The sequence below is a fragment of the Falco cherrug genome, chromosome 7 (assembly GCF_023634085.1).
Source record: "Falco cherrug isolate bFalChe1 chromosome 7, bFalChe1.pri, whole genome shotgun sequence".
In the NCBI taxonomy this organism is placed as follows: domain Eukaryota; kingdom Metazoa; phylum Chordata; class Aves; order Falconiformes; family Falconidae; genus Falco; species Falco cherrug.
The window spans coordinates 63,545,844-63,573,537 of record NC_073703.1 but is presented as its reverse complement, the minus strand read 5'-3'; the positions used below and the strand labels follow the sequence as shown (position 1 = coordinate 63,573,537).

At 43.3% G+C, this 27,694-nt stretch overlaps 3 protein-coding genes across 7 annotated transcripts in view; 2 read left to right on the top strand and 1 right to left on the bottom strand.

Annotated features, from left to right (window-relative positions):
• ENTPD5 (ectonucleoside triphosphate diphosphohydrolase 5 (inactive)) overlaps positions 1-13,348 on the top strand; it is a 29,908-nt gene extending 16,560 nt beyond the window's left edge. For 3 of the 5 annotated variants that reach the window (XM_055717013.1, XM_055717014.1, XM_055717011.1), the window contains 5 exons: positions 1,126-1,227; positions 2,103-2,243; positions 2,597-2,653; positions 4,105-4,220; positions 4,406-8,033. In XM_055717013.1, the coding sequence (XP_055572988.1) occupies positions 1,126-1,227; positions 2,103-2,243; positions 2,597-2,653; positions 4,105-4,220; positions 4,406-4,492 (503 nt within the window). In that variant the 3' untranslated portion in view covers positions 4,493-8,033. Of the gene's footprint in view, positions 1-1,125; positions 1,228-2,102; positions 2,244-2,596; positions 2,654-4,104; positions 4,221-4,405; positions 8,034-10,210; positions 10,361-12,925 lie in introns of those variants that run through there. The other 2 variants (XR_001335200.3, XR_008733279.1) reach the window with 2 other exon arrangements.
• On the bottom strand, positions 8,542-17,861 carry COQ6 (coenzyme Q6, monooxygenase). Its single transcript, XM_055717009.1, has 12 exons — positions 17,674-17,861; positions 15,893-16,027; positions 15,144-15,202; positions 13,906-14,029; positions 13,334-13,464; positions 12,858-12,965; positions 12,694-12,756; positions 12,237-12,344; positions 11,627-11,829; positions 10,397-10,512; positions 9,832-9,998; positions 8,542-8,699 (listed from the first exon to the last, which is right to left on the bottom strand). The coding sequence occupies exons 1-12, from the start codon at positions 17,834-17,836 to the stop codon at positions 8,670-8,672; spliced, it is 1,407 nt and encodes a 468-aa protein (XP_055572984.1). The 5' UTR covers positions 17,837-17,861; the 3' UTR covers positions 8,542-8,669.
• Positions 17,862-18,024: 163 nt separating this feature from the next.
• Positions 18,025-26,622, top strand: FAM161B (FAM161 centrosomal protein B). The gene is made up of 9 exons (XM_055717008.1): positions 18,025-18,093; positions 18,241-18,449; positions 19,624-20,186; positions 21,920-22,257; positions 22,637-22,764; positions 23,056-23,223; positions 23,712-23,811; positions 25,221-25,351; positions 25,596-26,622. The coding sequence occupies exons 2-9, from the start codon at positions 18,301-18,303 to the stop codon at positions 25,684-25,686; spliced, it is 1,668 nt and encodes a 555-aa protein (XP_055572983.1). The 5' UTR covers positions 18,025-18,093; positions 18,241-18,300; the 3' UTR covers positions 25,687-26,622.
• Positions 26,623-27,694: the final 1,072 nt, after the last annotated feature.

The following is a 27,694-nucleotide window of genomic DNA, read 5'->3' as shown; positions in this document are numbered from 1 at the left end:
ATACAGACATGGCCTGCCACAAACGCACAGCTTTACACATCCACAGAAACACAAACAGCATGAATAATTCCTTTTCCAAAGGATTGCTGCTTAGGCCAAACCCATTTTATAGACCTCCCTGGTGGCCTGCCGTGTTCCTCCTGTTGTATTCACTGATTAGTGAAGTCCCTGAGCACTCTCACTCACTAACTTGGATGCATAGTCACATTTCTGAGCCTTTCCAGTCTCTCACCCAGACCTTAAGTCCTTCCAGTCTTCATGCCCAGAGCTTGGGACTTTTGCCCAGTCTCTGTCCAGGACCCTGGATGTCTTTCCACCTTCTGGATTCTTACTTGCTAGCTAGATGGACTTGTGTTAATTACTGGAACGTACTCAAGTAAAAAATAGTTGGGAATAGGATTTAAGAAAAGGATAGGACAGACTGCAGTTGACTGGTCACAAAGCTCAGACAGAAAAGCATACTGACTTGTGATTGCCGCCTTTTGTCATCCCCTTCATTTTCCCACATTTGTGCTTCCCTGATCCCCCCCTTTCCCTGCCTTGGAGCCTTCCCCTAAACATCCCATAGCAATTTTTGCAGTCCCACAATCCCCCTCAACCAGCTTTTTCTGTGAGACCTGTGGTGGCCACAATAATCATGTATTTTTCTTAATAGTTACTGTATTTCTGCCTGAACCCTTCAAAGGTACATTCAGTGGATCCTGGAGCAGCCATTGATCAGTGTCTTAGGAGGTTTTGTCTTCATTGCTAGTTGTTTTGTTTGTCTCTGTTATCTGCTGCTTGTTAGGGTTTATGTGTCTGTGTTTAATTTATTACCTCTCTTGTTTCTTCCCTTCTGTGGTAAGTAGCCATTACCCAGATATCCTTGTGCCATTTATCTGTCATTAACAAATGACAAGCCCAGCTGCTTCGCAGCTTGTAGGACAAAATGGACACAACTTTTCCAGACTGAGACTGGTCCTTAATTCATAATTAGTTTGTGCAGCATCTGTCAATTCAGATTTCTGTACTTTTGCTTAAAGACCTTAATTAAGATCTTTCAGCTTTTTATTTTCTGATTCTGCATATTGATCGATAACTGTGTTAAATTTTATCCTTTCTGACTCCCCTCTGGTTGCATTTCAGCTGTGGATGGACAAATGTTCCGCAGTTCTTGTTTGCCAAAGCAGCTGGAGGCAGAGTGGCACTTCGGGGGAGTGAAATACTGGTATGGTGGCAACAAAGAAGGTAAACTAAGGGGACTTGCTGCTTCTTGTAAGATAAGTCTTGTCTCCAGAATCTGAGGTTTTCCTTGGCAAATATTCCATCAGTTATCTCAGGTTATGAAGGATACCTGTCCAGTCATAAATGTGGACTTTTGACAGAGCCAAAGGGAAATTTGAAGAGATATATCTGAGAATAGCTGGTCTGTACTCTGCGCTATGGCTGTGATCTCTTACTACAAATGCTACTTTATAGGAAATGTTAGAGTTACTTGTGCGAATGGGAGAGGTTTTTCTGAGGCTCTGAGCTAAGTGGAAAAGGTCTGGCTGTGTTAGGATACACTTTGGCCTACCAGTTATTGTATCTCACTTGTGGAACTGTTTCTTAAGATACTGTCCCTAACGCTGCATACAGAGAGTGATGCTGCTACCATCAGCAACTAGAACAGATCCCAGTGGTGACTGGTGCTGCTTTGCTTTACAGTGGGGAACAGAAGAGCTGTTTGTGGTGTGTGGACTGATAAAATTACAGTGTGATGGGAAAAGAAAGTAAGGTTTTATCTCGCAGGTGGTAGCAAACGTAAGTGAGATTCTGCTGACCACAGAACACAGCAGTGGGAGTTTTGCCTGATGGGGAAGAAGCTTTTCAAGCACCTGTACTATTTGTGCAGCGCACCTTTCAGACTGCTATGACCAGGTCTAACCAGTTCTGCTTGATGATGGTGATTTAGAGTCCTTGCATGCAGATGCCATGCTGGCTTACAGAAAGGATACCTAAGCTCTTCTCACCCCATCCGATGCTTTAATCTTTTGCTTCTTCCCTTTTTCATCCTGTCGCCACTGATTCTTCTGTCTCTGGTTATGCCTGTTTGGCTCACCCCATCTGTGTTTTTCCTACAGGCGAAACAGGATTCAAGCCTTGCTACTTGGAAGTACTCAAGGTTGTCAAAGGGAAACTGCACCAACCAGATGAGATTCGTCAACGTTCCTTCTATGCTTTCTCCTATTACTATGATCGAGCAGTTGACACAGACCTAATTGGTAAATTGGTTTGGGATAATCTACTATGTGTGAGCATGTCAACAAGAAGGTTAGATGAAGGGACCCTGGAAGCTGGGGAACAGGGGAGCAGGAAAAGGAATTGTGTTGAGAAAGAGGAAATACACAGAATGCCATCAGGGAATGAACGTATATCCATCAGTGCAGACTGATGTTCAGAGTTCAGCAGATGAGACTTGTGCTTTAAGCTCCAGTTATATTTGCAGCTCTCTCTTCTGATACTAACAGATCTCACTCCTAGCCCAGCATCACAGTTGCACTCTAGGGTCAGCTTAGATATAGAACTCAAATACTTTCAGGTCTGTGACGATGTTTTCTCACCTCTTCCTTTTCAGATTATGAAGAGGGAGGTGTTTTGGAAGTGAGAGATTTTGAAAGAAAAGCCAAAGAAGGTAATTGTCATGAGACTTGGGAAACTGGTGTGTACAAGAAACAACAAAAATACGTATGTATTGGCAGTACATAATGTGAGTTTGACATAAAGGGAAAAAAAAACCAAAAAAACAACAAACCCCAGTTTGTTTAACCTTTATTCCACATGCACCTTCCGTGTCATGTTACTTTTATTAGCCAACACCTGTAACTGTTGCAGATGACAGTACTGATAGAGCAGTGAGGGGAAACATAGTGTTATTAGTGGCTTCACAGTTCTATTCAGGTGAGGAGGGATAGATTTGCCATATTAAGAGCTCTTTCTGTCAAACTGCAACTCTCTGAGTTTAGGAGAGCACTGACTTCTCTGTCACCTTAAAACCTTTTTAATCTCTAACAAAATGGAGGGGGAGAGTAAGTCTGACGGCCTTTTCTGCATTCCTTTCCCTCCCCTGACTTTTTTTCTGAATGCTTGTTCTGGTTTTGTACCTCCTCCTGTAAAATGAGAGCAAGGCATTACCTCTGAATTGCAGAGGTATCTACCTCATGATAGACTCTATTTTTCACCAGAAGATGTTTATGTAGTTGAAGACTGACCTTTCTCTAAAATAGAACTTAAATTCTAACGATTTTTCAGTTAAACTTAATATGTCTAGAAACTCTGATGGTTTTGAACAGGGGGATTAGTCTGCAGAGTCTGAGTGTGCATTGGTTGTTTTTTTTTCCCCTGGATACTGAGAGAGCTAATTTCCAAAGATGCGCCTAAGATGTTATCTAACACCATCAAACCATTTATTTAGCTTTAAAAGCATTGGAATATCAGTTCTGTGACCCTAAATTAATGCTCCTCTTTCTCATTCAATAGTAGGAAGATGCTGCTTATCAGTTTCTAGAAAGAAGTGAACTCTGCTCTTGGTACTTGTAGAACAGGGCGGTAGCAGTAGGTCTAGAAGATGATGCTTAGTGTAAATCCATTTCCCAGTCGCTGTCACCTTTATTGTGACTTAGCTGCAGCAAGGGAATGGTTGGTTGGGCAAAAGCCTTTTCCATATCCTTGGACATGTGTGGTTGGAAAAAAATAAAAGCAGCTGCCATCTCAGAATTACTGGAGCCGACCTTGGTGACTAGACAAGGAAAACAAATGACATTGTGTGCTTGAAAGAATAAGTAATCTACCACCTCCCTGCCAGCTGTCAATTGAGCAGAGATTCAGACTTCAAAAGAGCTATGTGGATTATATTGCTGTAATAAAAGCTGTATTTGCAATGGAGTTAAGAGAAAGTGGAAGTACTATATGGGTTTTTCTCCAACATTGTAGAGCAGCTGTGTAGCATGTACCATCTGTCGTATGTACCCGTTAATAGAAGTGGGTGGCTTGTTTTAGTAGGCTTTGGCTTGAGGTCAGTTCAAATGTACAATGTGGATAAAAACTCTGATTTTGCTGAGATCTGGTGGTTTTTCTTCTCTCTAGTCTGTGATAACATGGAGAGGTACAACTCAGCCAGTCCTTTCCTCTGCATGGATCTCACTTACATCACTGCTTTACTAAAGGAAGGTTTTGGATTTAGGGACAATACCCTCTTACAGGTAAGAAAAAGGTTAAATCCCAAAGCCAGCTTTCCAATCTCTGTATCAATCAACATGCAGTAGTTCATTTTTCTGGTTAATTATCTACTGAGTTTTTCCAGGGTTGTGCCATGTAGTTGCTGTCATCTGTGCAACATATAAATCTAGAGAACTGTCAGGAACAATAACTCTTTCTTCCTTTATAGTTAACAAAGAAAGTGAACAACATTGAGACAAGCTGGACTTTGGGTGCTACCTTTCACCTACTGCAGTCTCTGGGGATAACCTATTGAGCTGTGACATTCCTGCGGACTTCAGCATTTCTGAAAGGCTGAGAAAGCAAAGGGAAATCTCCAGGTACGTTGTTCAGCTGGAGTTGGTCACAGCAGAACACAGACCAAAGGTATAGAACAGATCTTCACCCCAGATTGGCGTTGTGCATCATGAGAGTTGCCACAGTGTGATTTATGATTGTGATTGCTGTAAATGATCCAGAAGCTGCCTTCTGACAGACAAAAGACCTTAACCCCAGCGGAGTATCCGCAAGGCGCTCAAAGCCAGCTTTCACCAGCACGTTTGTATAGCGTCCCATTGCTAGAAGCACAGAGTAAGTACCTGGCGTGTGGTGGCAGGCTACAGACATGTGACTTCCCCTCCCCATTTTATTTTAAACACACTTAAGTTTGCTTGTGAGATGTTAAATACAGACATCAAAGATGGCACCAGCAGTCATTCAGAGAAAAGTGAACAACACTGGATGATGCCAGCCTCAGCGTTTCAAGTACCTGACTGTTAGCTTGGCTAATACGTTGCAGGAAGACTCTAGTCTTTCAAGAAGGGGTCTGTTATAAGCACACTTTGGGCATGGTTTTGGGAAAGGTGTCGGCTAAAACAGAGGTTGTAACTTACCAAGTATTTCTTTAGGCAGCAGTCATTTCCTAAGCAGAACATGTGCCCGACTGTGTTCCTTTTAGCTGCCCTTTACAAGTCTATGCAGCTATACCGTCCGTACATCCGGGTAGAAGACCTGATAACTCGATTCATTAGCATGTAGTCATAACACATAGTTGTGCTGGCACAACTAGGCAGCAGTGCTATTTAAACCCCACTGCCAAAAAAATGCTTGTCACGTTACATCCACAGGGAAATTAAGGGTGCAGTCAGATGAAATGGCTGATCTGATAGCTCACTTTGCCCTGAGAGGCAGTTCTGTTTCTCTGCTCTCAGCAAGGCACTCACACAGCTGCCTTTCCCCTGATGCTGGTGCTCCTCAGGTTCTTTGGTGAGCCAATTCATGACACCAAACTTGATTTAAATCAACTCACCGAAGCATCAAGCCTAGTGCCAGCATGAGGGAAAAGAGCACTCCACAGCCTGGAGAGACCTGCTGGGCCACAGCCCATTTTGTCCAAGTGAGCTGTGGGTCTCCATCTGAAAGTTTGGGCTTACCACTTCCTGCACTTTCCTTAGGAACCTTCTCTGCCTACAGAGTTTTTTGCAGTTGTTTAATAGACAAAAATGGGGAGAGAGTGGAATTAGCATCAGAAACAGAGGGAGAACAAGAAACGAAGTAGCTCTGCTTGCTTATCTCTTGTCCCTTTTAAATTGTTTTAAACTTCATTTCTCTTTAATATAGTGGAGTTGGACCCACGAAATGTTGTTGCAGGCCTGCATTGCTCTGGCATGATTTTTAATATATATATTAGGACTTAAGGAACAGTGTGCCCAGTGAAGGGGTTGCAGCTGTTTGGGAAGGCCAAGACTTCTGTCAGGATAGCGTGAAGCTATTTGAGTAACAATTTAAAGTGACACCAAACATAGAAGCAATGAAAGATCAGTATTTTAAATACAGCATCTCATCAGCTAGGTTAGAAAGCTGGGCTGTAGAATCCTGGTTTTTTTGTTTAATTGGCTGTAGAGAAGATCAAGGCTGCTTGAATACCTTGAGGCTCCAGGTGCAGACCTTGCATTGCCCTAAGCAGAAACAGCAGAAGAGACAACTTTTTCCACCCCATGAAATAGCTGGCAGGTAGCTCATAAAAAATTAGTATCTTCTACTCACTATAGAATGTACAAAGAAAAGGTAAATCTACCCCAGTCATAAGAACAGAGGTATTACATGACAAAGGGAAGCTTTTGTCCACCAATTTCTTGTGATGAACACTTTCCTGTCAGGCATTTACAGTTACCTATTTGCTCTAACACACCTTTCCCACTTCTGTAAAACCAAAGACTGCCCTGACACTACCTTCCCTGCAAACTGGATTTGAAAGTAATTAGCGATTCCCAGCAAGGGGAGGAAGGAGCTCACTTGTGCCCTCACCAATCTTGCCAGGCAGTTTGGAGGCACTTGCCTTACTGTGAATAGCAGTCCACTTGCAGTTAGCAGCGTTCAGTTTGACTGTGGCTGGTCAAGCTAATCCCTTCTCCTGTCTCAGGTTTTATGGTGCTAGGGTGTGAGGTATGCTTTCGATTGAACAAGTTCAGTCAGCAACAGGAGAGCGAGGGCTGGGCACAGAGCTATACCCCTACCTGTCCCACCACTGACACCCTGCTGTCAATTCAGGCTGTTTCTTTGAAATATGAAATGTCCATCCTACCTGTATTCCTCCCTACCAGAATCCATTTTGAGATTCATGTCGAGCATCACACCAGACTTCTGTTCCTTGCTCCCTAGGAGCTTGTTTCAACATGAAGAAGTAGTTGTGGCCTCTTCAACTGCAAACATTTCTTATTCCCCTTCCTAGTACCTTGTAAAGCTTAGCACATGGTCTGCTCTGCACAAGGTGACTGCAAACACATTCATTTTGTCTTCAGTGAAGAATTAATATTCACTTCTGTATTCTCAGAGAACATGAAGTAGGTGCAGTGGTTACTAGCCAGGCTGCGTCACGCCTGAGAACTAGCTAATTTAATAATCCCAAAGTCTTCTTTCCGTCTGAGCCAGTGCTATGACAAACTCTTACTCAACCTTGGGGCTGAGCCGTAAGCAGGGAGGCTGCATTTGAAACAAGAAGGGAAGGTGGGATGTTGTACGCAAGCAACCAGCAGCAGCAGATCTGCCACCTGAATAGACACTCACCCTGCGGAGTGCATAAGGGTTTGGTTTTGTCTGAAGGGAAAATGGTCTAGAACGAGACGGGTGCTATGCAGAGGAAGCTTCTTTTCTGTGTTCTTTGCCTCAGACTCCAGTACTACAAGTGCTAGGTGGGAGCATCTGCTTCCCAGTGCCAAAGCTGTGTTAAACCTGCATGCTCACGGCCTGCTTTTGTCACTGGCACAATTCATTTACTGAAGCGTAACTGCTGCTCTCTACCAGGGGCCTGATCCTGCAGTCATGAGAGAAACAAAAACTCTACCCAAAGGTTTCTTTTGCAAGAAATTGCAGAATTGAGCCCCTGCTGTTTACATCTGAACTACTCAAGGTGGGTGGGGGATCTAGAGAAGCCAGTCAAGTCCTCACACCTACCCTAGTGCAATGAGATTATTTATTAGCTTAACTAAAAACTAAGCAGCCTTTTAAGAGTCCAGTTCTACTTGCAGCCCTGATTTCTGTCTCCTCCTTTGTAATGTCTTTTAGCCAGTCACTAACAGGAACTGTCTCATAGGAGTTACTGAAGAAGCACAAATAATGGGTTTCAGCTCAGAGCTTATGCTTCATTCTTTCTGATGTTAATTCCTGATACTGGTAAACCATACCTGTAAATCTTGCCCGTGGGCAGTGCTCACTTAATTTTGTGAGTGGCAAACGTCTAATGTAGGAGGCTGGTGTTTGGAACCTAAGACAGAATATCTTGAATGTCTATTTTAGTAATTAAAGCATTTTTAACAATATTCAAGACATGGTGGTACAGTTTTCTTTCCTAGATATTACTGTTATCTTGCAATTTTTTCATGGAGCCCTCAAGACCGGCCAGTTTGACAAGAAACACCATTATTACATAAAGCACCAAAAGAAGGGCAGAGAAGAGGGTGAAAGACAGACAAGATTACAGCTTTAAAACATACCTGCCACCATGTGCTGTCTCTCTGCTAAAATCTCCCCCTCCTTTCTGAGTCCAGGAAGTGCTAAGAACCCAGGAGTGACATTACCACTCTAGAAATCATGTCAGGGAAAACTGAAAGTAATTAAGCAGCAAAAGTTGCAGCTGGCAAAATTCAGCACTGTGTTTGCCAAAAGCCAGACAGCGGTTTTCACCTCAAGCTGCAATTCAAGAGCCCCAAATTAAAAGCACATCGTACAGAGAGTTCTGTGGCTGAAGACACCATCGTACTACAGGAAAAGACTGTAAATCCTCTTGAGGAGAGCCGATGAGACAGAACTTTTTCATAAACCAGTGAATGATGTAAGACACAACTCCATCCCTGTTTTTATTGTTAAAATAACACAACTCCAAGATCCAAGTCAGTCACAGTCCTTATAAGGGCAATACATTCACTGGCACGCTGCTGCTCCAAACTGACAACAAATCACTTGCTGGCAAAAGCCATGATTTGCTCCTAAAAAGAGAAGAAAAAGAAAAGTAATTCATAAACTGGTAATAAGCACATATTCTAGAAAGCAGCTGTAGTCTCCTTCCTTTTATATATATATCAACAACAGTTCTTTGTCAGCCTTCCTAGCCAAATGCAGAGCACCTATCCCTGTATGCTAGAAAACTGAAGTTGCAGCATCCCATTGTAGCATGAAACAGAGGTGTTACCAACAGGTTGCGTGCTCAGAAAAGAGGTCTTCATTTGGTTTTCTGCTTTAAACAGAGAAACAGAAAAAAAATGGAGCAGTGAAGCAGTGGCAGCATAGTCCTCTTTTTAAGGAAACTAATACAGACACCTTGCCAGTGGCAGCTACTGTGCCTTCAGAACTTACTGCTCTTCAGCTTGGGTAGTGTCTTTACTGTGAGCATAACACAAAGGAAACAGGCCACCTCTGTTAAACAGGAAGAAGGTGACTTGATTTGTGGAATAAAACATTCAAATCCAGGAATGAGGAATCTGATTTGAGGGTCCTTGGGAGCTTTGAGAGCAGGTGGCTTAAGGAAAATCATGAAAATCCATCCACTAGGTCAAGATGGTGCAACAGACACCATCGGACAGGAAGACAGGCTGCAAATGGAGGGTCTTTTAAGACTGAACCTCCTCACAACTGCCTGCCTCAGGTAATGCCATTACAGAGACTTGCACTGCTGCTACAAGGGAACAGTTTCACAAGGCAGAACAGCACAGAAACAGGTAACTCATTTGAGCTGCACACCACATCTGCCAAGTCACCTGATGTCACCTTATTCTTAGTGAAGATGTGTCTACATAGGGCTGGTTTTTCATAGTGTGTTTTTGGAATGCAGTTCAAGGTTCCGCATTTTCATTGCACAGCACAATAAAGCCAAAGACTTCTAATGACTTCTAACCCCTGACTACTGATAGAAACACTTTGATCCCTTATCCTCCCTGGTGCAGAGCAAGAAAAGTTACTACTGAGCCATCAGTTATTTAGGAATTCCTCAGGCTCATTCAGGACACAAAACCTCAAGAGTGAACAAGTAGCATTTTCCAACCAAAAATTTTTCATTTAAAAGAAAAAATAATTCACAGCTTTGGACTCTTCCTACAGCCCTCACTAAAGTGAGAGTCTTACTTTGACAAGAGGCAGGGCATTTGTTGCTTGCAATCCCCATGTCCTCAGCAACACCAAGGGAGTCAGTCTCGTGGAGTAAAGCCTCTTTAGCACATCAATAGCAGCTATCAAGGAGACATTGTGCCTCTGACGTTCTGTCTCAAACTTTAAGAGATGTCTTAAGGAGCCTGGAAGAGAACAGAATGTTCCTATTAAAGCTGACATGCCACAATTGTGCATTTTATTTATATAGCAGTCTTCACTGACAATTGAAAACAGAGAAAGAGAACAGAGCAATGGTCTATCTTAATTAATAAAGGCCTCCATCCATCAGCTAGTGCTCTTCATCTCACCACCTCTAACTGCCATCCTGCAGAACTTTTTTTTTTTTTTAAAGCAGCTTTGAGATTTGTGGGATGGAAACAGCATCCAAGAATCTTTCACTGCTCCACAGCCAATCAGAGATGCTTATTTCAAACACAAGACAGCAGCACACTTAACCTGCGACAGAGGTAATGCATGTCCTGATAGCAGCAATGGCCTGTAAGACTCATCTTACTGCCACTTCATCACCTTGGATCCTTACCCAGGTCACTCCCATTGAAGGCTGCTGCACTGAGGTGACGCGCTAAACATTCAATATCGCCAAAGCCCAGGTTTACACCTTGTCCTGCAAGTGGGTGGACTCTGTGTGCTGCATCCCTGGAGCAAGATAAGACAGAAATTTATATCTCTTCTTGAAGAAAGTCGTAATGGGTGACAAACCCCGATATGGCACTCCTCAGTTCCTTGCAATGAACACCACCTTACAGCAGCATATACATTTTATCCAGTACCTCCCTGTATCTATGCTGAATGACCTGACTGCCTCTCCAGTTGTAGGAAGCAAGATAAAGGGGAGGCAACAAAAAGCAGTTCTGAAAAGAAAAATTATAAAGAGGTGACTAACCAAAGAATCAAAAGTCCTCTCTCAGCTCACATGTGGAACAGGCCTTAATGTTTTTGTAAGTGACCTCAGCACAACAGGAAGTCTGTCATCACAAACACAAAGGAGACAGACATCATGAATACAAAGGAGAAGAGGGATATTATTGAAAAGAAACAAAATCAGGTTCTTTCATGAGCAGACTTATCTGTAAAGGACAAAGCCAGACATACTGATAAGTGAGTCAAAGTCAGAGAAAAGGAATGAAGTTTGGGTATGAAATGTAAGATCATGCACTTCAACAAGCTATCAAGCACAGAGTGCTCCTGAGCACGGAGTGGCTCACAGGATGGAAAGATGAGTATCTGAAGTGTAATACAGCATCCAAGAATTACTATAAGCTGCCAGTGTATTGCAGCTGTGGTGGAGAAAAAAGTACGTGCAACCTTAGAATATAAAAGATATTTTCCTTTTTCTATAGGCCACCATACAAAAGCCTATGACATCCCATTTGGAATAATTTGTAAGTTTTGTCATTTGCATTCAAGAAAAGTGAGTTTAAAATTCAAACTGGTACACAGAACAGCTGCTACAGTGTTTGGAGAAGAACAGGTCCAGCATGAGATAATACTGGATTGTTTCACTGAACTACACAAACCAGAAAAGGGAAATAATTATCCCACAGTTTATGTAAAAAGCACACACAACGGACAGGGCGCTACTCACAGAAAACAACTGTTGGCACAAGAGCACACAGTACAAACTGGGCCTGGATAAAGTCACACTGAAACTATAAATTATTTCTAACCATCCAGTTTGTTGACTGGGAGTTGCTATACTCTCATCACTTCTGACCACACGCCACCCACGGGCTACTATTAGGGACCTTACCCGATAAGAGCCACGCGGTGCTGGACATACTCGGTCGCATGCCCCATTCCAAGAGGGAACATGGCTCGACTCTCTGGATCTGCTTTAGCAACACTTGGGGGCAGCTGACGGACTGCAGTCCCTGCGGGCGTCAGGAGTAAAATAGCAGATCGAAACATGGCCCCAGCAGTGTCGATGAAGTCCGAGTGGTTTACGTTGCTCCACTGAAAAAACAAACAAAGCTTTAAGATGTTAACCCTAACTAGACATATAAAAGAATCCAGTTGAAAAGAAATCTGAAAGAGCTCCAAATTCTGAATTTTAACTTCTTGGACAACATTTTACAGTAGAAGAAATTATCTTCATTGTTTTAAGACATTTTCCAACTAGGATGAGTCTACCCTTCCCACTTTTTGGAAATCTAGTTCAACTTCTGTGACTTTCAGAACTAACCTAATTCAGTCCCAAAGGGTCATCCTTTCTTTGCAAAGTGCCTTTTTAGTACCATCCTCACCAGAGAAAGGAACTTGAGAATCCACCTCTCCCATGACTACCCTTTAAGCTGTAGGGTTCCATTATATTTCTCGTGATTACAACAAAGCCTCATACCCGCCACAAGGCTGATACTCACAAAGGCAGAGTTGATGCTATCCACAAAACTTTCCTCGTCCATAGCAAGAAGTTCAGATGCATGTTCATGACATGTAGACCAGACCAGAGAGCTGGCAGTGTCAGACAGCTAGTTTTAAGAGAACATCAAGGGTAAGTATCAAGAGAAAAAGAAGGAAAAATAAACCATAAGTGCAGATTTCCCTGCTGCCCTGCCCCACACTAGTCCCTCTGCACATCACTCCTCCAGCTCAACTTGCTACAAGAGCAAAATACCAAGGATAAAGTGAGAGGGCAGGAGGGGGGAAAAATGCAGGAACTGAAAAGTAAAGGGCAGCTGGACAAATTCTGAAAGAGACAGAACCAACAAAGGCAGGCATAGACAAAATTACTAGAAAAGAACAGACTAAAAAAGTAAAGAAACCCAAACAAACAAAACAGACCTTAAAAAAAAATACAAAGACCACAAGTCATCTTACCGGAAGAAGCGCAATTGGCCCTGTGGGAAGGAACCTCTGCCACGCTACATTATTGTCTGTGGCCTACAGTGGAAAGAACCAAGCAGACAGTTAGGAACTAGCAACCTGAATCACTCGCTTAAGCTGTTCTGCTGCTTATGGAAGAGTCATTAGCAGCATTTCACCTCAGACAAATGAAGAGTTGCCACCACAGCTGACTGGTCATACTGATGCTCAATGTTCTTAATTTCAGCTTTCTGCCGGACTAGAGAGTTATGTCCATCCGCACCAATCTGCAAAACAAAGAGATACAAAGCAACCTCTTCAGCCACTCCTAAGAAAGCCAATACACCAGCCTACAAACCTCAGCCTGCACATACACATTTTGTGTTTATTCAGAATAAAAAAAAAAAGAAAAATTAAAAAAAATCCCCAAAAACCAGAAGAAGTGGCCCGTTCTGCTCTTGTCCACTTTGTCTCGTACTGGGTACAGAAAAGGCTATGCACCATGTCCCACAGCATCTCTGTCAGAGTTAGCCACTCACCTCACTCAAGCCCTCCACGTGGGTGGAGCGGCACACACGGAATCAGAACCAAATCCAGTGGAAAGGACTTGGGTGAGAGATGATGCCTGATCAACAGAAATAAAAAGTTTAGTTACCAGTAGTTTGGTCTGAAGTCTGCGTCCATCAGCTAACTCAATTTGGACCCAAGGGCTTGTATCACATCTGTGAGAGGAAAGGGGCCAGGTATACCCGACTGCTCTGCTCCCGTAGAAAACCTCCACCCGGTCTGATGGGAACACAAAGTACCATGGTCACAGCATGATACAGACATGAAAAGAGGAAACATTGCTACAACAGCAAAGGCCATACGTGTCTTAATGGCAACCTTAAGAGCTGACGCTACAATTCTCAAGGCGCTCTGAAATAACAGATCTGGCCAACCCTTTGTCATTGCAACGCCTGCTCTGGATAGAGAGCTACAGATCTTCTCATTAAGTCTGTTTTTGGAGAGACTTATGTTCTGGAGAACTACAGATGCAACTGCTTTCTTGCTGTGTAGCCTTTGGAAGACAGATTTCTCCCTCCCCTCCCAATTCAAGAAGCTGCCTATGTCTCAGAGTTACTTGTTAGGTTAATTTCTCCCTCTCATAACGTGGTGCATACAACAGAAGGCAAGTAACTGAAAGCTCTCCGCAGGAAATAAAATATTAAAGAAGTTGTCCACTACCTGCTACTGCATCTAACTGTTTTGTGAGAGCAGACATAATGACATCATTCTCCACTATGTAACCCATGTCATCTAAGTCATCTTTCTCAAAAACGATCATGGCTTCTGAACAAGCATCCCACACCTACAAAGAAAAAATACATTACATGAAGCTACACAATAAAGAAGTGCTGTTCCTTTTAGGGACTATGAATGTATCCATCCTAATGGGAAAAGGACACGGCAATCTAGAAATGCAGAACTACAGGAAATGTCCTGGATTACTGTTTACTCCCAGCTACTACAGTAAATCAATTCCTTTCATACAATTATTTAGCTTCATCTCAAAACCTAATTGCAAAGTTTTTTATCCCTACTTTCCTGTTACAGAGTTAACATATAAAGCTGCCCCACCACCCTGTGGGTTAAACCCAGCAGGCAGCTCAGCCCCACACAGCTGCTCGCACACTCCCCTGCAGTGGGATGGGGAAGAGAATTGGAAGGGTAAAAGCATGAAAACTTGTGGGTTGAGATAAAGACAGTTAATAGGTAAAGCAAAAGCTGCGTGTGCAAGCAGAGCAAAACAAGGAATTCATTCACCACTTCCCGTCAGCAGGCAGGTGTTCAGCCATCTGCAGGACAGCAGGGCTCCAGCATGTGTAACAGGTACTCGGGAAGTCAAATGCCCTAACTCCAAACGTCCTCCCCTTCCTCCTTCTCCCCCTCAGCTTTTATTGCTGAGCATGATGTTGTATGGTGTGGGATATCCCTGAGGTCAGCTGGGGTCAGCTGTCCTGGCCGAGTCCCCTCCCAGCTTCTTGTGCGTGTCCTGGCAGGGCAGTGAGAGAAACAGAGCCAGCCTGGCGCTGCGTAAGCACTGCTCAGCCATAGCTAAAACATGCCTGTGTTATCAACAGTTTTAACTACAAATCCAAAACACAGCACTGTACAAGCTACTATGAAGAAAATTAACTCTATCCCAGCCAAAACCGAAACACACCTTTACCTTTATTTCCTGACTAGCACGCCTGCCTCAATATCTACAGCTTCCATTAGGAATCAACCTTTCATTCCTGTATTGTCAAGACGCTGAGGACAGGTATTTCTGAGTAGATTGCTACCCCAAAGAAATTAACAGAAATCATCATAAGCAGGACCTGCCCTTTGCCAAAGGAAAACCCTTTGGATCATTACTGTGAGTACTTCTGAGAATGCAAAGTGACAGACACACAGTATATTTGCAGCTGTAAGGAAGGCACCTGCATTCGCCGGAATGGTTTGAGTCTCAGGCTGCAGACATGATCCCAGGCACCAAAACCTGAAAGACGAAAAGGACACAATCGCATGGAGGTGCAGGTTCACACGTGACATTGGGACCCAGACAAACCGAAGCTCGCTCCACACTCTCCTCCTCCCTCCCTGCCCATCAGTGCCCAGACTCTGGGCCAGGTCTGCCTCGATACTCTCACAGCTCCAGCATCGCATCACTGCACTGTTAACATAAGCCAGCAGGAACAAAACAATCCCTGGACACTGTGATATAACAGTCAACTCGCACTGTCCTACCACCGAGTAATAAAACAGACACAGAAACACACGGCCATCGTTGTTTAGAACATTTCTTTCTCCATAAGGAATCAAGGATCAAATCTGTCTTTAAAGTGAAAATTAATTGGAAGCGAGTTACCAGAGCACAGAGCATCAAGTACGTGCTTCCTTTGTGAACAGAAGATTCCAGACGCTTTAGAGAGCACCTTACACCCTTTCACTAGCCTAATTTCACAAATATTTATCTCTAACAAATCAGACCAAGATACCAGAACATGGATCCCTGTTACTAAGACAAGGCTGATTTAATCACAATTCAGCACACAGAACACTAAGAGACAAATGCAAATAATTCTGTTGAGTTTAGGACGAAGGCAGCCCACGCTCAAAGGGGTTTTGTTTAAACAAAATAAAACCAGTTCAAATACACTGTTAAAAATGCAAACAACAGAAATCATACTGCTTAGCAGGGTTGCTGATCCTGGGGAAATGGAGCTGACCCTGTTGCTGTAACTGTCTGGCATGTGATCATAATCTTTCCTAGGACCAGCCTCCAGCAGAGCAATCTTCTTATCACGGAAGTGGATATCATGCCCTAAAACAAGCAAATACACGCTTTGTTACAATGCTCCTGCCAAAAATCTCGTTTCTTATTTCTCTATCAGTAATGGCTCTGCATTTCTGCAATACGATAGAGTACGTGCAAAACTTAATAAGCAACACATTTACAATACAGGTTTTGACCAGGCAGGTAAACTTTTGTATTACAAAGCTTTATGACCACAATGCTGTTACTGAGATGGACAACCCTTTTGCAGTTAAGGCAAGGATTAGATGTTTTCTTGTTGTACAAAATTTACATTTTTGTACAAATTTGTGCCTATCTTGTTGTTATGGAAGTTCATTATTGAAGTAATTAAGGAGTAAAATCTGCAATGTTTACTCCACGCACAGAACAAATTTTTCAGAGTTTAAACATAAATTCAGCTATTAGAGCAAGAGATCAAAATAAAACTTCTATGACACTTAGCAACTACAATAATGTTTTCTTTATCCTCATATTCCAGCAGTGGAATAGCACAGTTAGTTCAGACTTTTAACTATCACTTAAACTGAACTGGAAAAAAGAAAGAATGAAGAGAGGACTCAAGTAAAGAGTAAATCACACTACAACTTGAATTAGGCAGGCCTGTTGCATATGACTGCTATGGTTGCAGAAGGTATGGAGAGCAGAAATGGTGTCATTATAACATCTAGAGTTTACTACTACAGCACCCTAGTAGCAGCAGTATCCTGAATGTATTTTCTAGATTATGCATAACGTAACCTTATCTCTTGAAAGGTCCCAAAGCTGCATGTTAGCCTCAGATACCACTGCTGGAGGGGATCCTTAGGCTGTCTCAGTTCAGCTGTGGTCTTGTTTAACAAAACAAGCAGAACAACAAGTTTGCAAGGTAAACCTTATACTTGCAAAGCATTTATTACTTAGGACCTTTGGTCTTCTTCACACTCTTTTCTTAACGCTTCCGTCACTACTACACCCTTCTGAATCTACACTACAAATAAGGCAGCAGCCACTACTCTCAGGATTTCTAGTGGTACAAACCAAGCACAAACCCATTTTAATTTAGTATTCACATGTTTAAAACACAGGGTCAGAGAATAAACTTCGGATCAGAAAAGCATTCTCAGCTATGGCTGAAATTACACATCAGTGAGTTAAGGGTGGCCGTGTTTAACAGAAACACCATAAGCAGTCCACAGAATTCAAAGTAATGGCTATGCTAACATATATCTGTCTATAAATACAAGGCTTATCATAGCAATCAGCTAACCAAACAGCTTTAAGTCAACTTTAGAGTGCTGTCATAAGGGGATGCAGGAATAAGGTGATTCCACAGCAGGATCTTGAACATTAAGATTCTAAATAACTACAGACTTATCTCACGCTGTCACCAAGACGTATTAATAATTACGGTCGACTTATACAAGTACCCGATACTCCACACATTGAACAGTTTTGGGAAAGCTCCATAAGTTTTTCGTGGAACCGGGTGAGGCAGCAGGACACAAAACCCGTGACCCGCTGAACTCACAGAACGAGGCCTCGGGAGGCCCGAGGACCGCCGCGATGTCGCACCACCGCGGCGGGGGCAGGAGGGACAGGAGGCGGGCCGGGCCAGGCCGGGCAGGGGGCACCCGCGACACCGGCCGGAGCGGGCGAGAAGGTCACAGCCTTACCTAGAACGGCGGCCATGGCGCTCCCCACCATACCCCCACCCGACACCACCACATCGTAGAGCGGCGCGGCGGTGGCGGCGACAGAACGGAGCGGAACCCGCGGCCCAGCCCACAGCCGCCCACCCAGCGGAGCCAGCAACCCCCGTCCGCACACCGCCGCCATGACAGCGGAAATAACGACACGCCCCCACCTCCGAACGGAAGTCGCGCCGGGAAACCATAGCAACGTAGCCTGCCTGACGGCGCGCTACGCCAAACCGCTCTTCCCGAGCGCAAATGAGCGAGCAGCAGGTGCGGCCCGCCTTGGAGACTGATTGGCTGTTTCAGGCTAAGAAGGCGGGACTAGAGTGCAGCGGGCTTCGCTGATTGGCGGAGGTCGGGAGTTGTGCCGTTAAGAGAGGCAGAGGTGGCGGCCTGCAGGTGAGGGGAGCGGCCTAGTCTCGGTGATCGCCGTTTTACCTCAGCCGCCGGGGCTGAGATAAAGCCGCCATCGCCGAGGCGGGCACAGAATTTGAGGTCTCACCTCCGAAACTAGCGCTTTTCGTGTTATTTTTTATTTCCTTCCAGGTGACACGGCATGTCCTCAGGCTGTAGCGGCCTCAACTCCTGCATCTCCTGCCTGGGAGCATGGGAGGCCGCCAGTCTCCGTTAGAACCGGGCTTACCGTGCCAGGGAAAATTCTGGGATGCCCTCGGGGTATCGGAAGAGGATGAGGAGCTGGAGGGTTTCAGGCGGGAGGTGGCAGTCCTGCGTGACAAGCTGCGGGAGGCTCTCAGGTAGGATGGTGCCTGGTAAGGATGGTAGAATGGCATGGGGGATTCCTGCTGCTGCTGAGCACGGAAGTCCTAAGATACATGTATATAGTACCGAAAAACTGGCCACAAATGTTATTCACTAATGGAAGGATGGGGCCAACAGGTGCCCACCTAAACAGCATTCACAGGAACTGCACAAATCCCATTCCTGCTCATCAACTAATTGTGTTTACAATTTGCTAGCAGATTACACGCAATTCTATTCAGCATCCAGTCTTCAGAGCTGGGGTCTCTCCAAGGTCTAGCTCTCAGATGTCTTGCGGTTAGCCCAGCTTGAAGTTCACTAGCAGATCACATACACATTACATGTGTACATACACACAGAGATATATATATATACACACACATGTTACAAACCAAATAGTTTATGAAGAAAAACAGTCTGCGACAATCCCCTGGCAAGTGCATTGACCAGGAAGGAGCCTGTTTATGCATGACTGGCACCTTCCGTTTGCTCCCCTTTTCCTGTTCTCAGTCCACCCTGATCCTTCCTTTTTACCTGCATTTACTCCTACCCCAAATATCTAGTCAGTTTTACTCAGTTTCACAATCACCCACAAACATCTTATGAGAATTTTGCTATTTCAATAAGACCCACAATAGTCTTGGGGTTTTTTTCTTATCATTAATTACATGGTCTTGTCATCAGCTACAAAGTTTCCAGCTGAATCTCTTTAAGAGTTGCACTAAAGCAGTTCCTTGCAATGGCCCTTCCATCAGCATCTTAGGAATGCTGGTGTTCAGTACTGTTAGGATTTCTGCATCTGTGTAACTAATTTATTGCCTCTCCTGAGCAGCTATCAGCCATATATCCTTAAAGTTGGAACTTTCTGGTTTACTTGTGGCCTTTCTGGTAATACGAGTGCTAGCAGCATAATAAATTGCATTACAAAGCTAAGCAGGCATAACCACCATTTTATGCATGGAAAATGGAAAACAAGCAAAGCTCTGCTCATGAACTTTGATAGCGACGCAACATAAAGAGCATGAGAACGATGAATGATAAGCCCTAGGCCTGTCTTTTAATGACCAGCTCAGTCTGTGGTGTCTTCCTCTTAATCAGTAGTGCGTCCCTTCTTTTAACTTGTTTTTTAATGATTGCACTTATTTCCTCTTCATAATGTCTTTGTCTTAGTTGTACATCTGGAAACAAAAGGCAGTCTAGTTCTTTGATTGACCTCACCTCGGACAGTACCTGGGATCAGCAAAAGCCTCACTTGTTTCCGAAATCCCGCTTAAGGCCAAAAAGCGCTTCATCTCCCTGGATTCCTTCCATCACCATCCCTCAGCCTTTCAAAATGACGCTGCGGGAAGCTCGCAAAAAGTCCCAGCTGATGAAGTCATACATGTTTCTTGAACTAGACAAACAGAGAGACAAAATGCAAAGCCAGGATGAAGCTGAATGTCAGAAACAATTCCGGGCACAGCCTGTACCTGCCCATGTATTTCTGCCCCTTTATCAGGAAATAATGGAGCAGAATGAGATTCGCAGGCAAACGGCAACACAGAAAAGAAAGGAGCTGCTACTTTCTACCCAGAGGCCCTTCAGTTTCCTGGAGAAGGAGGAGAAAAAGAAAGAAGCTATCAGACAAAAGTTCTTGGCGGCAGCAACCTCAAATGAGAGTTCCAAACAGAAGCAAGCCAGTAAAAAAGTTCCTAAATCTACCTACGGCCCACTTCTTGGAGATAAACTCAAAGGTAAATGCCAGGTTTTTCCTGTAAAAAAAAACTCCCTGCCTGTCCCTCACTGTCTCCATGCTGGGAGGTAGGATCGTGGCATTACTTGGAGCATGAAGCCAGTATCACTATGTGCCCTGGTGGTATCTGGTCTCCTGTATATCACTGCTCATTACATCTCAACTAGATGCCCTTACAGGAAAGTGGCCTAAACTTAGCAGTCTTGTACCAGTGTCAGCAGCAGCAGTTCTGTACCACTCCCCAGCACACATGGGTACGTTGAGCTCCTCAGACAGATTTCCATACCCCTTTTGCTGCAAGTCATGACAGTTTGGGAATCCTTCCCTGCAGTGGATTCCATGTGTTTGGTTACACTGAAGGGACTTGGATGATTTGTGGCACAAACGTGAAGACAGACATAGTGTCAAAAGCATCCAAGGTTGGTGCAGTATCTTGGAACTGATAATTTTACTCCCACCCAAGTAATCTGTGCTGCACAGAACCTCTAGGAGAAAAATATTTCCTGAGCCCAAATCAGGCAATTGATTCAGTTCTAAGTGACAGTGCAGTTGTCCAGTCTCTCCTGCCATTTTCTGATGTTTTCAGTTACCTTCCCACTGATTCTCCACCTTATTAAGTGCTAAAACAGGGGAGGTAGGTGCTAGGACTGTTCTAGCCAGAGGGACAGCCAAGGAAATTTTCCTGATGCTCAATTTCTTTCAGATGGCTTAAGCCCCCACAGCTTGAAGTGTGAAGTAAGCAATACAGGCTTCATGCTTGAATATGGAACTAAACCAGTCTTCAATAATTCTCATTGGTTTTCTTACTCCTTTCTTTTTTTACTGTTTCCTACTAATTTCTTCTTGAGTATACACCAGTTCAGTTTTCATCAGAGAACATTCTGTTGTGTGTGCTAAACTAAATATATTAGAAAGGTAAAAGAAAGCAAAGGACAAGCCGGTGTTCTATCTAGTATATGAGAAGGGAGGAGGGATGAACATTTCATACCTCAGTCAATGCAAACTTATAAATAGACTCAGAAAAAGTCTTACTTTTCAAACAGCAGTATTGATTTCTTTTTTTCTAATAGCAAAAAGCCAGCCCACAGCCAACCATTCATCTGTATTTTCACAAATATTTAGTGCTGCACAGGAAAGGACTCGGTTTGATGCTGTACCCTGAAGCACGCTCTTTCTATGGAAAGTTTGTCACAGAAGTCACAAGACATGATCCATCCACCAAGTTCTCCTTACTTAAAATCTTTTCCAAGATAGACAAACACTGCTGGATATTGCATGTCACCCGTTACAGGTGTATGTGAACAGGCCATTTGGATCACACAGTCAACATAATGGCGTATGCGCCTGTATGTCCCATATGAAAAGTAGAACCTTGATTAACACAACACTTCTGCCAGACAAAGGCCACAGGTTATCTAGTACCCCTAAGAGCAGGAATAGGAAGAGAAGCCTTGTTCAGTAACTTAACTCTGGTAAGCGAAAGAGGTATTTGGAGATTAATGCCTAAGAAAGAGGCTACCCATTTTTTTCTGGTATCCTTGAATATTTTTTTCCTGGCAGGCAGAGGACAGAGAGGCTGGAAAGTGGGGAAAAAGAACAGAGGATGGCTGGTCTCTCATACATGTGTAGCTCCCATCATAAAAAAAACCCAAAACTGTAGAGTTGTGCAGTGGCAATTTCGGAGTCTTTTATGTCACTCATATTCTTCTCATTGCTTTGCTTTTGATTCATTAGAAGCTGAACTCTACAGAGAAATCCGCATTCAAATGAGAGCGAAGGATTTGCTTGAGAGCTCCATAGCTCCTATAGATACTAGCACCTGTCAGAGGGAGCCTCAGTCCCGAACTGCCACTAAAACTAAGCAGGAAAGGCTTGGCTTCTTGCAGGACAAAAGTTTCAGCTTCAAGCCAAGGATTAATCCAACAATACCGGATTTTGAAGGACTTTACTGGGCATTTCAGAGGGAAGCAGTAAGGAGACAAGAAATCAAAGAGGCAACTCGTAATAAGCCATTCAAGCTAAGAACCTCCAATCTCCGTGGCAGGCAGAGGCAGGCTAATGAAAAACTAAAGGTGAGATGACTGGATATTTCTGTGGTACTGCTTTCTCCGATCAAGATAGCAACTTCTTAAATTTCTAGCCTTTATTTATGGATGGTTAATGTCCTGTGACCTCTGCCCTTGTCTTGGGAATACTGCAGAATTCTAGGACAAAGCAGAGAACAAATTTCTACACAGAGGAGGAGCTGTGACAGCTAAGGCTCAGCCACCCTTCCATACTCTCAGTCACACCTCCTTCCCCTCATCCCTCAGCTCCTCCCCATGTAAATCCCTATTGATGGAAGAGAGAAGAATGAGTGCATTGCCCTCATACCCCAGCTGTGGTCTTGGGTAGACAGAGGAGATTCTGTACTGTGAACAAATACGCTGAATGAAGTTCCATTTTTTTCAGGATTCTCAGCAACTTTCCAAGGTTTCAGTGCAAAAAATTCATTCTCTTTCTGGACTTTCCTCTCTGTCTTCCAACACCCTTCCAGTGCATATCACAGATGCAACTAGAAAAAGGGAATCTGCTATTAGGTAAGTAGAAAAGTTTATCTAAAAGACCATACACCAACTAATGACCAAAATGGAGGAAAAAAGTCAGTGTTTTCCCTCATCACATTAACTACATCAGCAATACTTTTCCTAAATGTTTCTCTGTCTTCTTTCTTTGCTAGTTCTTGCCCTGACTCTCACTTATTTGGGAGCTGCACAGTCATATGTCTGAAATTTTGCTTTTCTCCTTAAAGGACTACAAAAGTAAAATTCCCTGCTAGCATGTAGCCTGGCAGTCTTAAGTGAGCTCATTAGTAACTTTTTTCTAAATAGATACTCCCAAGATAACAAAAAGGAAGGGGACAAGGAAGGAATTTATTGGCTGGAGAAACAGAAAAAGAAATGTCAAGCTATCCGAAAGTCAGTGAACAGCCGAGCAAAAGCCCTAGATCCGCATAAAAGTCTGGAGGAAACACACAAGGAGAAGTTGAAACAGAACCGGTCAGTATCCTATTCTGCACAGAAACAATCTGTTTGCTCTACTAATTGGGAATCATCAGATAATCATTTAGGAGGAATTGGGTCTAAGAACATTCCTAGCCTAACTTTTTTGGCTCTCATACCCATTCCACATTCATTTGGATTTCTCGACAATTCCACACTACTCCTTCCATACAGAACAGTTTCCTTTAGATTAACATTTGTAGAAACTAATTTGTACAAACAAGCCAACTGAAATGTATGATTTGGTAAGGCACACACAAGAGCACATTTTCTGAAAATGCGAACACTGGTTCTCTGCTTACAGTCCAGTAGTAAAGCTTTGCTAATGGGTCCGTAAGTGACCAGTGTAGGATATTTTTTTCCCAGTATTTGGAATCAAGAGAATTACCAGAGCTATTTAAAGGACGAAGCAGTTACTGAGAATTCCTCATTCCTGATCAGCTACAGTCAGAGGGAACCTGTATTAGGCAACTTTTCCATTTCAGGCAAACTATGAGAGACAGAACAAAGGAATACAGAAAGGAGCTGGAAGAAATGCAGCTGCGAGTCAAGAACAAACCATACCTCTTTGAGCAGGTCACCAAGGTAACTGTTCAAGTTCCAGGTTGTTTCTGGGTGACTCCATACATTGTCTTTCATGTAAGGCAGGCATTAAGAAATGTAGTCTCTAGTTAATTCACAGATAAGAAGGTGCAAATGGTTGTATAGTGTCTTGACTACACTCAAAATAACACATGGAAGGGCCACCCAAGTAAAATTTAAATTCCTTCCCACCACTTGAAAAAACACTCAAGTCTTTTTTTCTTGGTTGTAGAGCTTTCCAGTCCCCAGTATATACTGCAATCAAAATATCTGGTCTGATCAAACTCAAGGCCTTGTCACACCAGAAATTATATGAATACCTATTCTGCACCTAAATACCACAGCCTACGGTCTAGAATTTTTAAAACTTTTTTTTCTTAAAGCCCTCTCCCGTTGAGCACTTACTCTTTGTACCTCTAGTGTTACTAGAAAAACATTCATGACAGCTGTATCGCTTATATCCCCTGCAAGTTCTGCTCTCTGGGGTTGCGTTCAGCACATCTCATCCATCATGCGCCGCCAGCTGCAAATCTGCGTTGCACTGGAGGTGTAGGTACGATCTTTACTCTCTATAAAGCATCTTTTCCCCAGGGTTTTCTCTTCCAGTTCTGTCTCCTTCAGGGACGATAATCTGGTTAGAGACAGAGTGACGATACACTGACAACATGCTGATTTAAGGTTTCTCAATAGAATGTACCCTCCTGGGTCAGACTTTCAGTTCAGGTGAGTGGTTAACGGAGGCACATTTGGATGATAAGTGTTGGTAACATTTCTGTTTGCTGGGTTCCGGTAGTATCGATAGCATTCACTCGTATTGAGCCAAGATTTCTGTCCTTCCATAGAGAACACCTTAACCTTTAGGAACTGGCCAGTCTCCCTGGAAAACTGTCATCTCAGACTCCATTAATTGGCAAGGTTTATTTGGAGGCAGTGAGGATATAGGATCCAGGATGCTTGGTTTTCAGTTTCATGAAGGTGAGCTGACAGGAAGATATTTCACAGGTGTTTTCCATTTATTGAACTCCACTGTCATTAGTGCTTACAAGTTACAAGCAAACATGCTTCCAGAATTTCTCACAACCCTTTGTTGCACGTATTCTCAATTTGAGTGTCCGAATCAGGGCTCAGACACAAGTATGCTAGTCTGGTAGGACTGGAATGCTGTAGAAGCAGGAGGAACAGAAGAAGGAAGAATAAAAAGAACAGAAGCAGAAAAAGGTGAGCTCTGGCTTAGAGAGATGTGAGACATCATCCTAGTGTTCAGTTGTGGCACTGTACTGTATTGATGAGAGAAATTTTGGGTAGGGGCTTTACTCCTGTTCTCTTTAGGAGCGTCACCTGTGAACTTTAAAATGACTTACGGGGAACTGTATGCTTACTACATGCTTACTGTTTAAGTTTCACTTTCATAGCATGATGCTCGTCAAGGAGCAGAGCGTCGCTACAGACACACCCTCCAGCAGGTTGGGCTAAGTGAAGAATTTGTGACGAAGAAAGGGAAAGATGCCACTGACTTGCTGGAAGAAGAATCTGATGTTCTCAGGTAATAAAAACAATGCAACACAACTCTTGTGCCTTTGACTAAAAACATTTTCCTTGTTCATGAACGCATTCCAGTTTGTATCATCTACTGTAGGCAAAATTAAATCAGCTTCACTCCTCTTATTAAGCATCACGGCTTCTCTATCTTAACTCCTGTGACTGCACTCTATTTCTTATGCATGGAGCAAAGCAGCAAGCAAGCACTGCAAAACATTTCCAGTATTAGACAATCCCTATTTCTGCAGAGCGCCCAAGCCTCGGGATGGAAAGGACGACTGTACTGTACAGGAAGGAGAACCTCACGAGGAACAGAGCAGAAAGGAAATGGCAACATAAAATCTAGCAGAAGAATCCATCGATCGTCTCTGGATTTTTTTAATTCAAGATTCTCCAGGTTAAGCCTCAGGAACTTTATGGTTTAGGCTGACGCCTAAGAGTTGCTGTGGGGTAAGTGAGATGTGAGAACTTAGTGAAGGAAAAAAAAAGAACCAATACGTTTAAAGCATGTCTTGTGCAACCCAGCAAACCCTGCAGCCTCCCTTAGTCTTCACAAGTGTTCCTCATGTGAGCCATTTCCCTTTCTTTCACGGGCAACAAAAGTTAAAAAGGTTGAAGCATTATCTTTGGATAAAAGCAGATATGAAAGAGGTGCATCCTCTAGTGTCAGCTCCTTGTGTTCACGCCACAGAAGTGCACAGAAAGGGGAGCATGCCCTTTGGGTGTGCTGAATCTTGGTGTACACATGTATGTGGTAGAATGCTTTTAAACAAGGTATTTCTAAAAAAAGCCCAAACAGACGAATTTGACCTACCTTGGGAGAAGACTCAGAGGGAAGTCCTTCCCTGGTGTTAACTCTCCATTCATTCATTACCAGCTCTGCGCACTCCTCCCATTAGGAAGAAGCAATACACTTTCTATATTAAAAAAAAAACACCCATAGGTCATTAATTTGGTCCGGAAAACAACCAAAATTATGAAGAAAGTTTTAATTAAATAATGCATCACTTTGGATTGCTGTTGTCCTAATTCTACTAATACTGTAACATCAAAGATGGACTTTGGTGGAAGAAAGATTATGTATCATTTATTAGCTGTCAGCATGTTGCACTCAAATGCCTGGTGCATCTTGAACAGTGCAGTTCACACATTAGTGGTCCTCCTTTACCTGACAGTAAGAATGACCTCAAAAATACAAACCCTTACCACCTGGAAAAAAACTTACCACTGAGAATTACAGTAGTAATTAATGAGATTAAAAGATTTTTAAATGGCTATCATGTTTCTGCATTGTCCAATTTCTTTATCAATCATCTTTTCCTCACTTAAACAGAAGCTGTGTCTCTCCATCTGAGTCACCTCAATCCATTTCTCCTTACACTGTAACAGCAAAACCTCATCATCAAATCAGAAATGCAGCACCTGTATTAGATAGAGAGATAAAACGGAGATATCTCATTTTTAATCATAACCAAGTACTAGATGCAAGAACCGATGGCGCTGGGTTGCAGGCTGCGCTGTTACGCTCCCGCAGAGCCCAATACCCAGCGGAGCGCGCTGGCTGGAGCCGCCCTCCCCTCCGCACTGCCAAGGACCCTGGGAGGGTTTGAGGAAGGCTGGTGTCAGTGTACCAGCTTCTACACAGGTTTAACTGCAGGGCACACAAAGGCTGTTCCTTCTCCTGTATCCCCTGGAAAAGAGCAGTGATGTAATCATATTGTCACGCTGCCTTGTCACATTGAAGGGGGAAGGAAAGATTTCTTCCGTGCTCCAAGTCTGTGGTCTTAAGCCGGTCAAGCTTGAATGGCTATATCTGAAGGAAGCGTGAAGTTTTAACACATACATTTTAAGGGGTATTCACTAAAACTGGTTGCTAATTTCCATAATAATACTTGATGATGCTTGAAAAAGACATTTCCAATATGTTAAAGTGTAAAGGAAGACCTTAAGAAAGGAGGAACAGAGGCTTGACTTTACATTAATATACGCTATTATGCCACATCCCTTTAACAAACACTGAGGTGGCAGCATGCATGGGTACAGTATAAATCCAAGTCTAATATTGGTCCCTAAACAGAAATTGCTGAAATGGTGATGAAAGTAGAAGCATCAAACTAAGTAACTGAAACTCACTAGCACCTTTCTTGCTAAACAAAGTGTTGTTCTGAAAGTAGGATTACATTTCCGTCATGCTAGAAGAGATTCGTAATCTCTTAATATATCTCAAGTAGGGTATGGCAATAAATCACTTCAATTTTTGCTCTGGATTTTTGCATTTTATAAAAATACTTCGATATTTTTAGTTAAGAGAATTGCAGGCTGTTCAGCTAACCTATACACACACCGT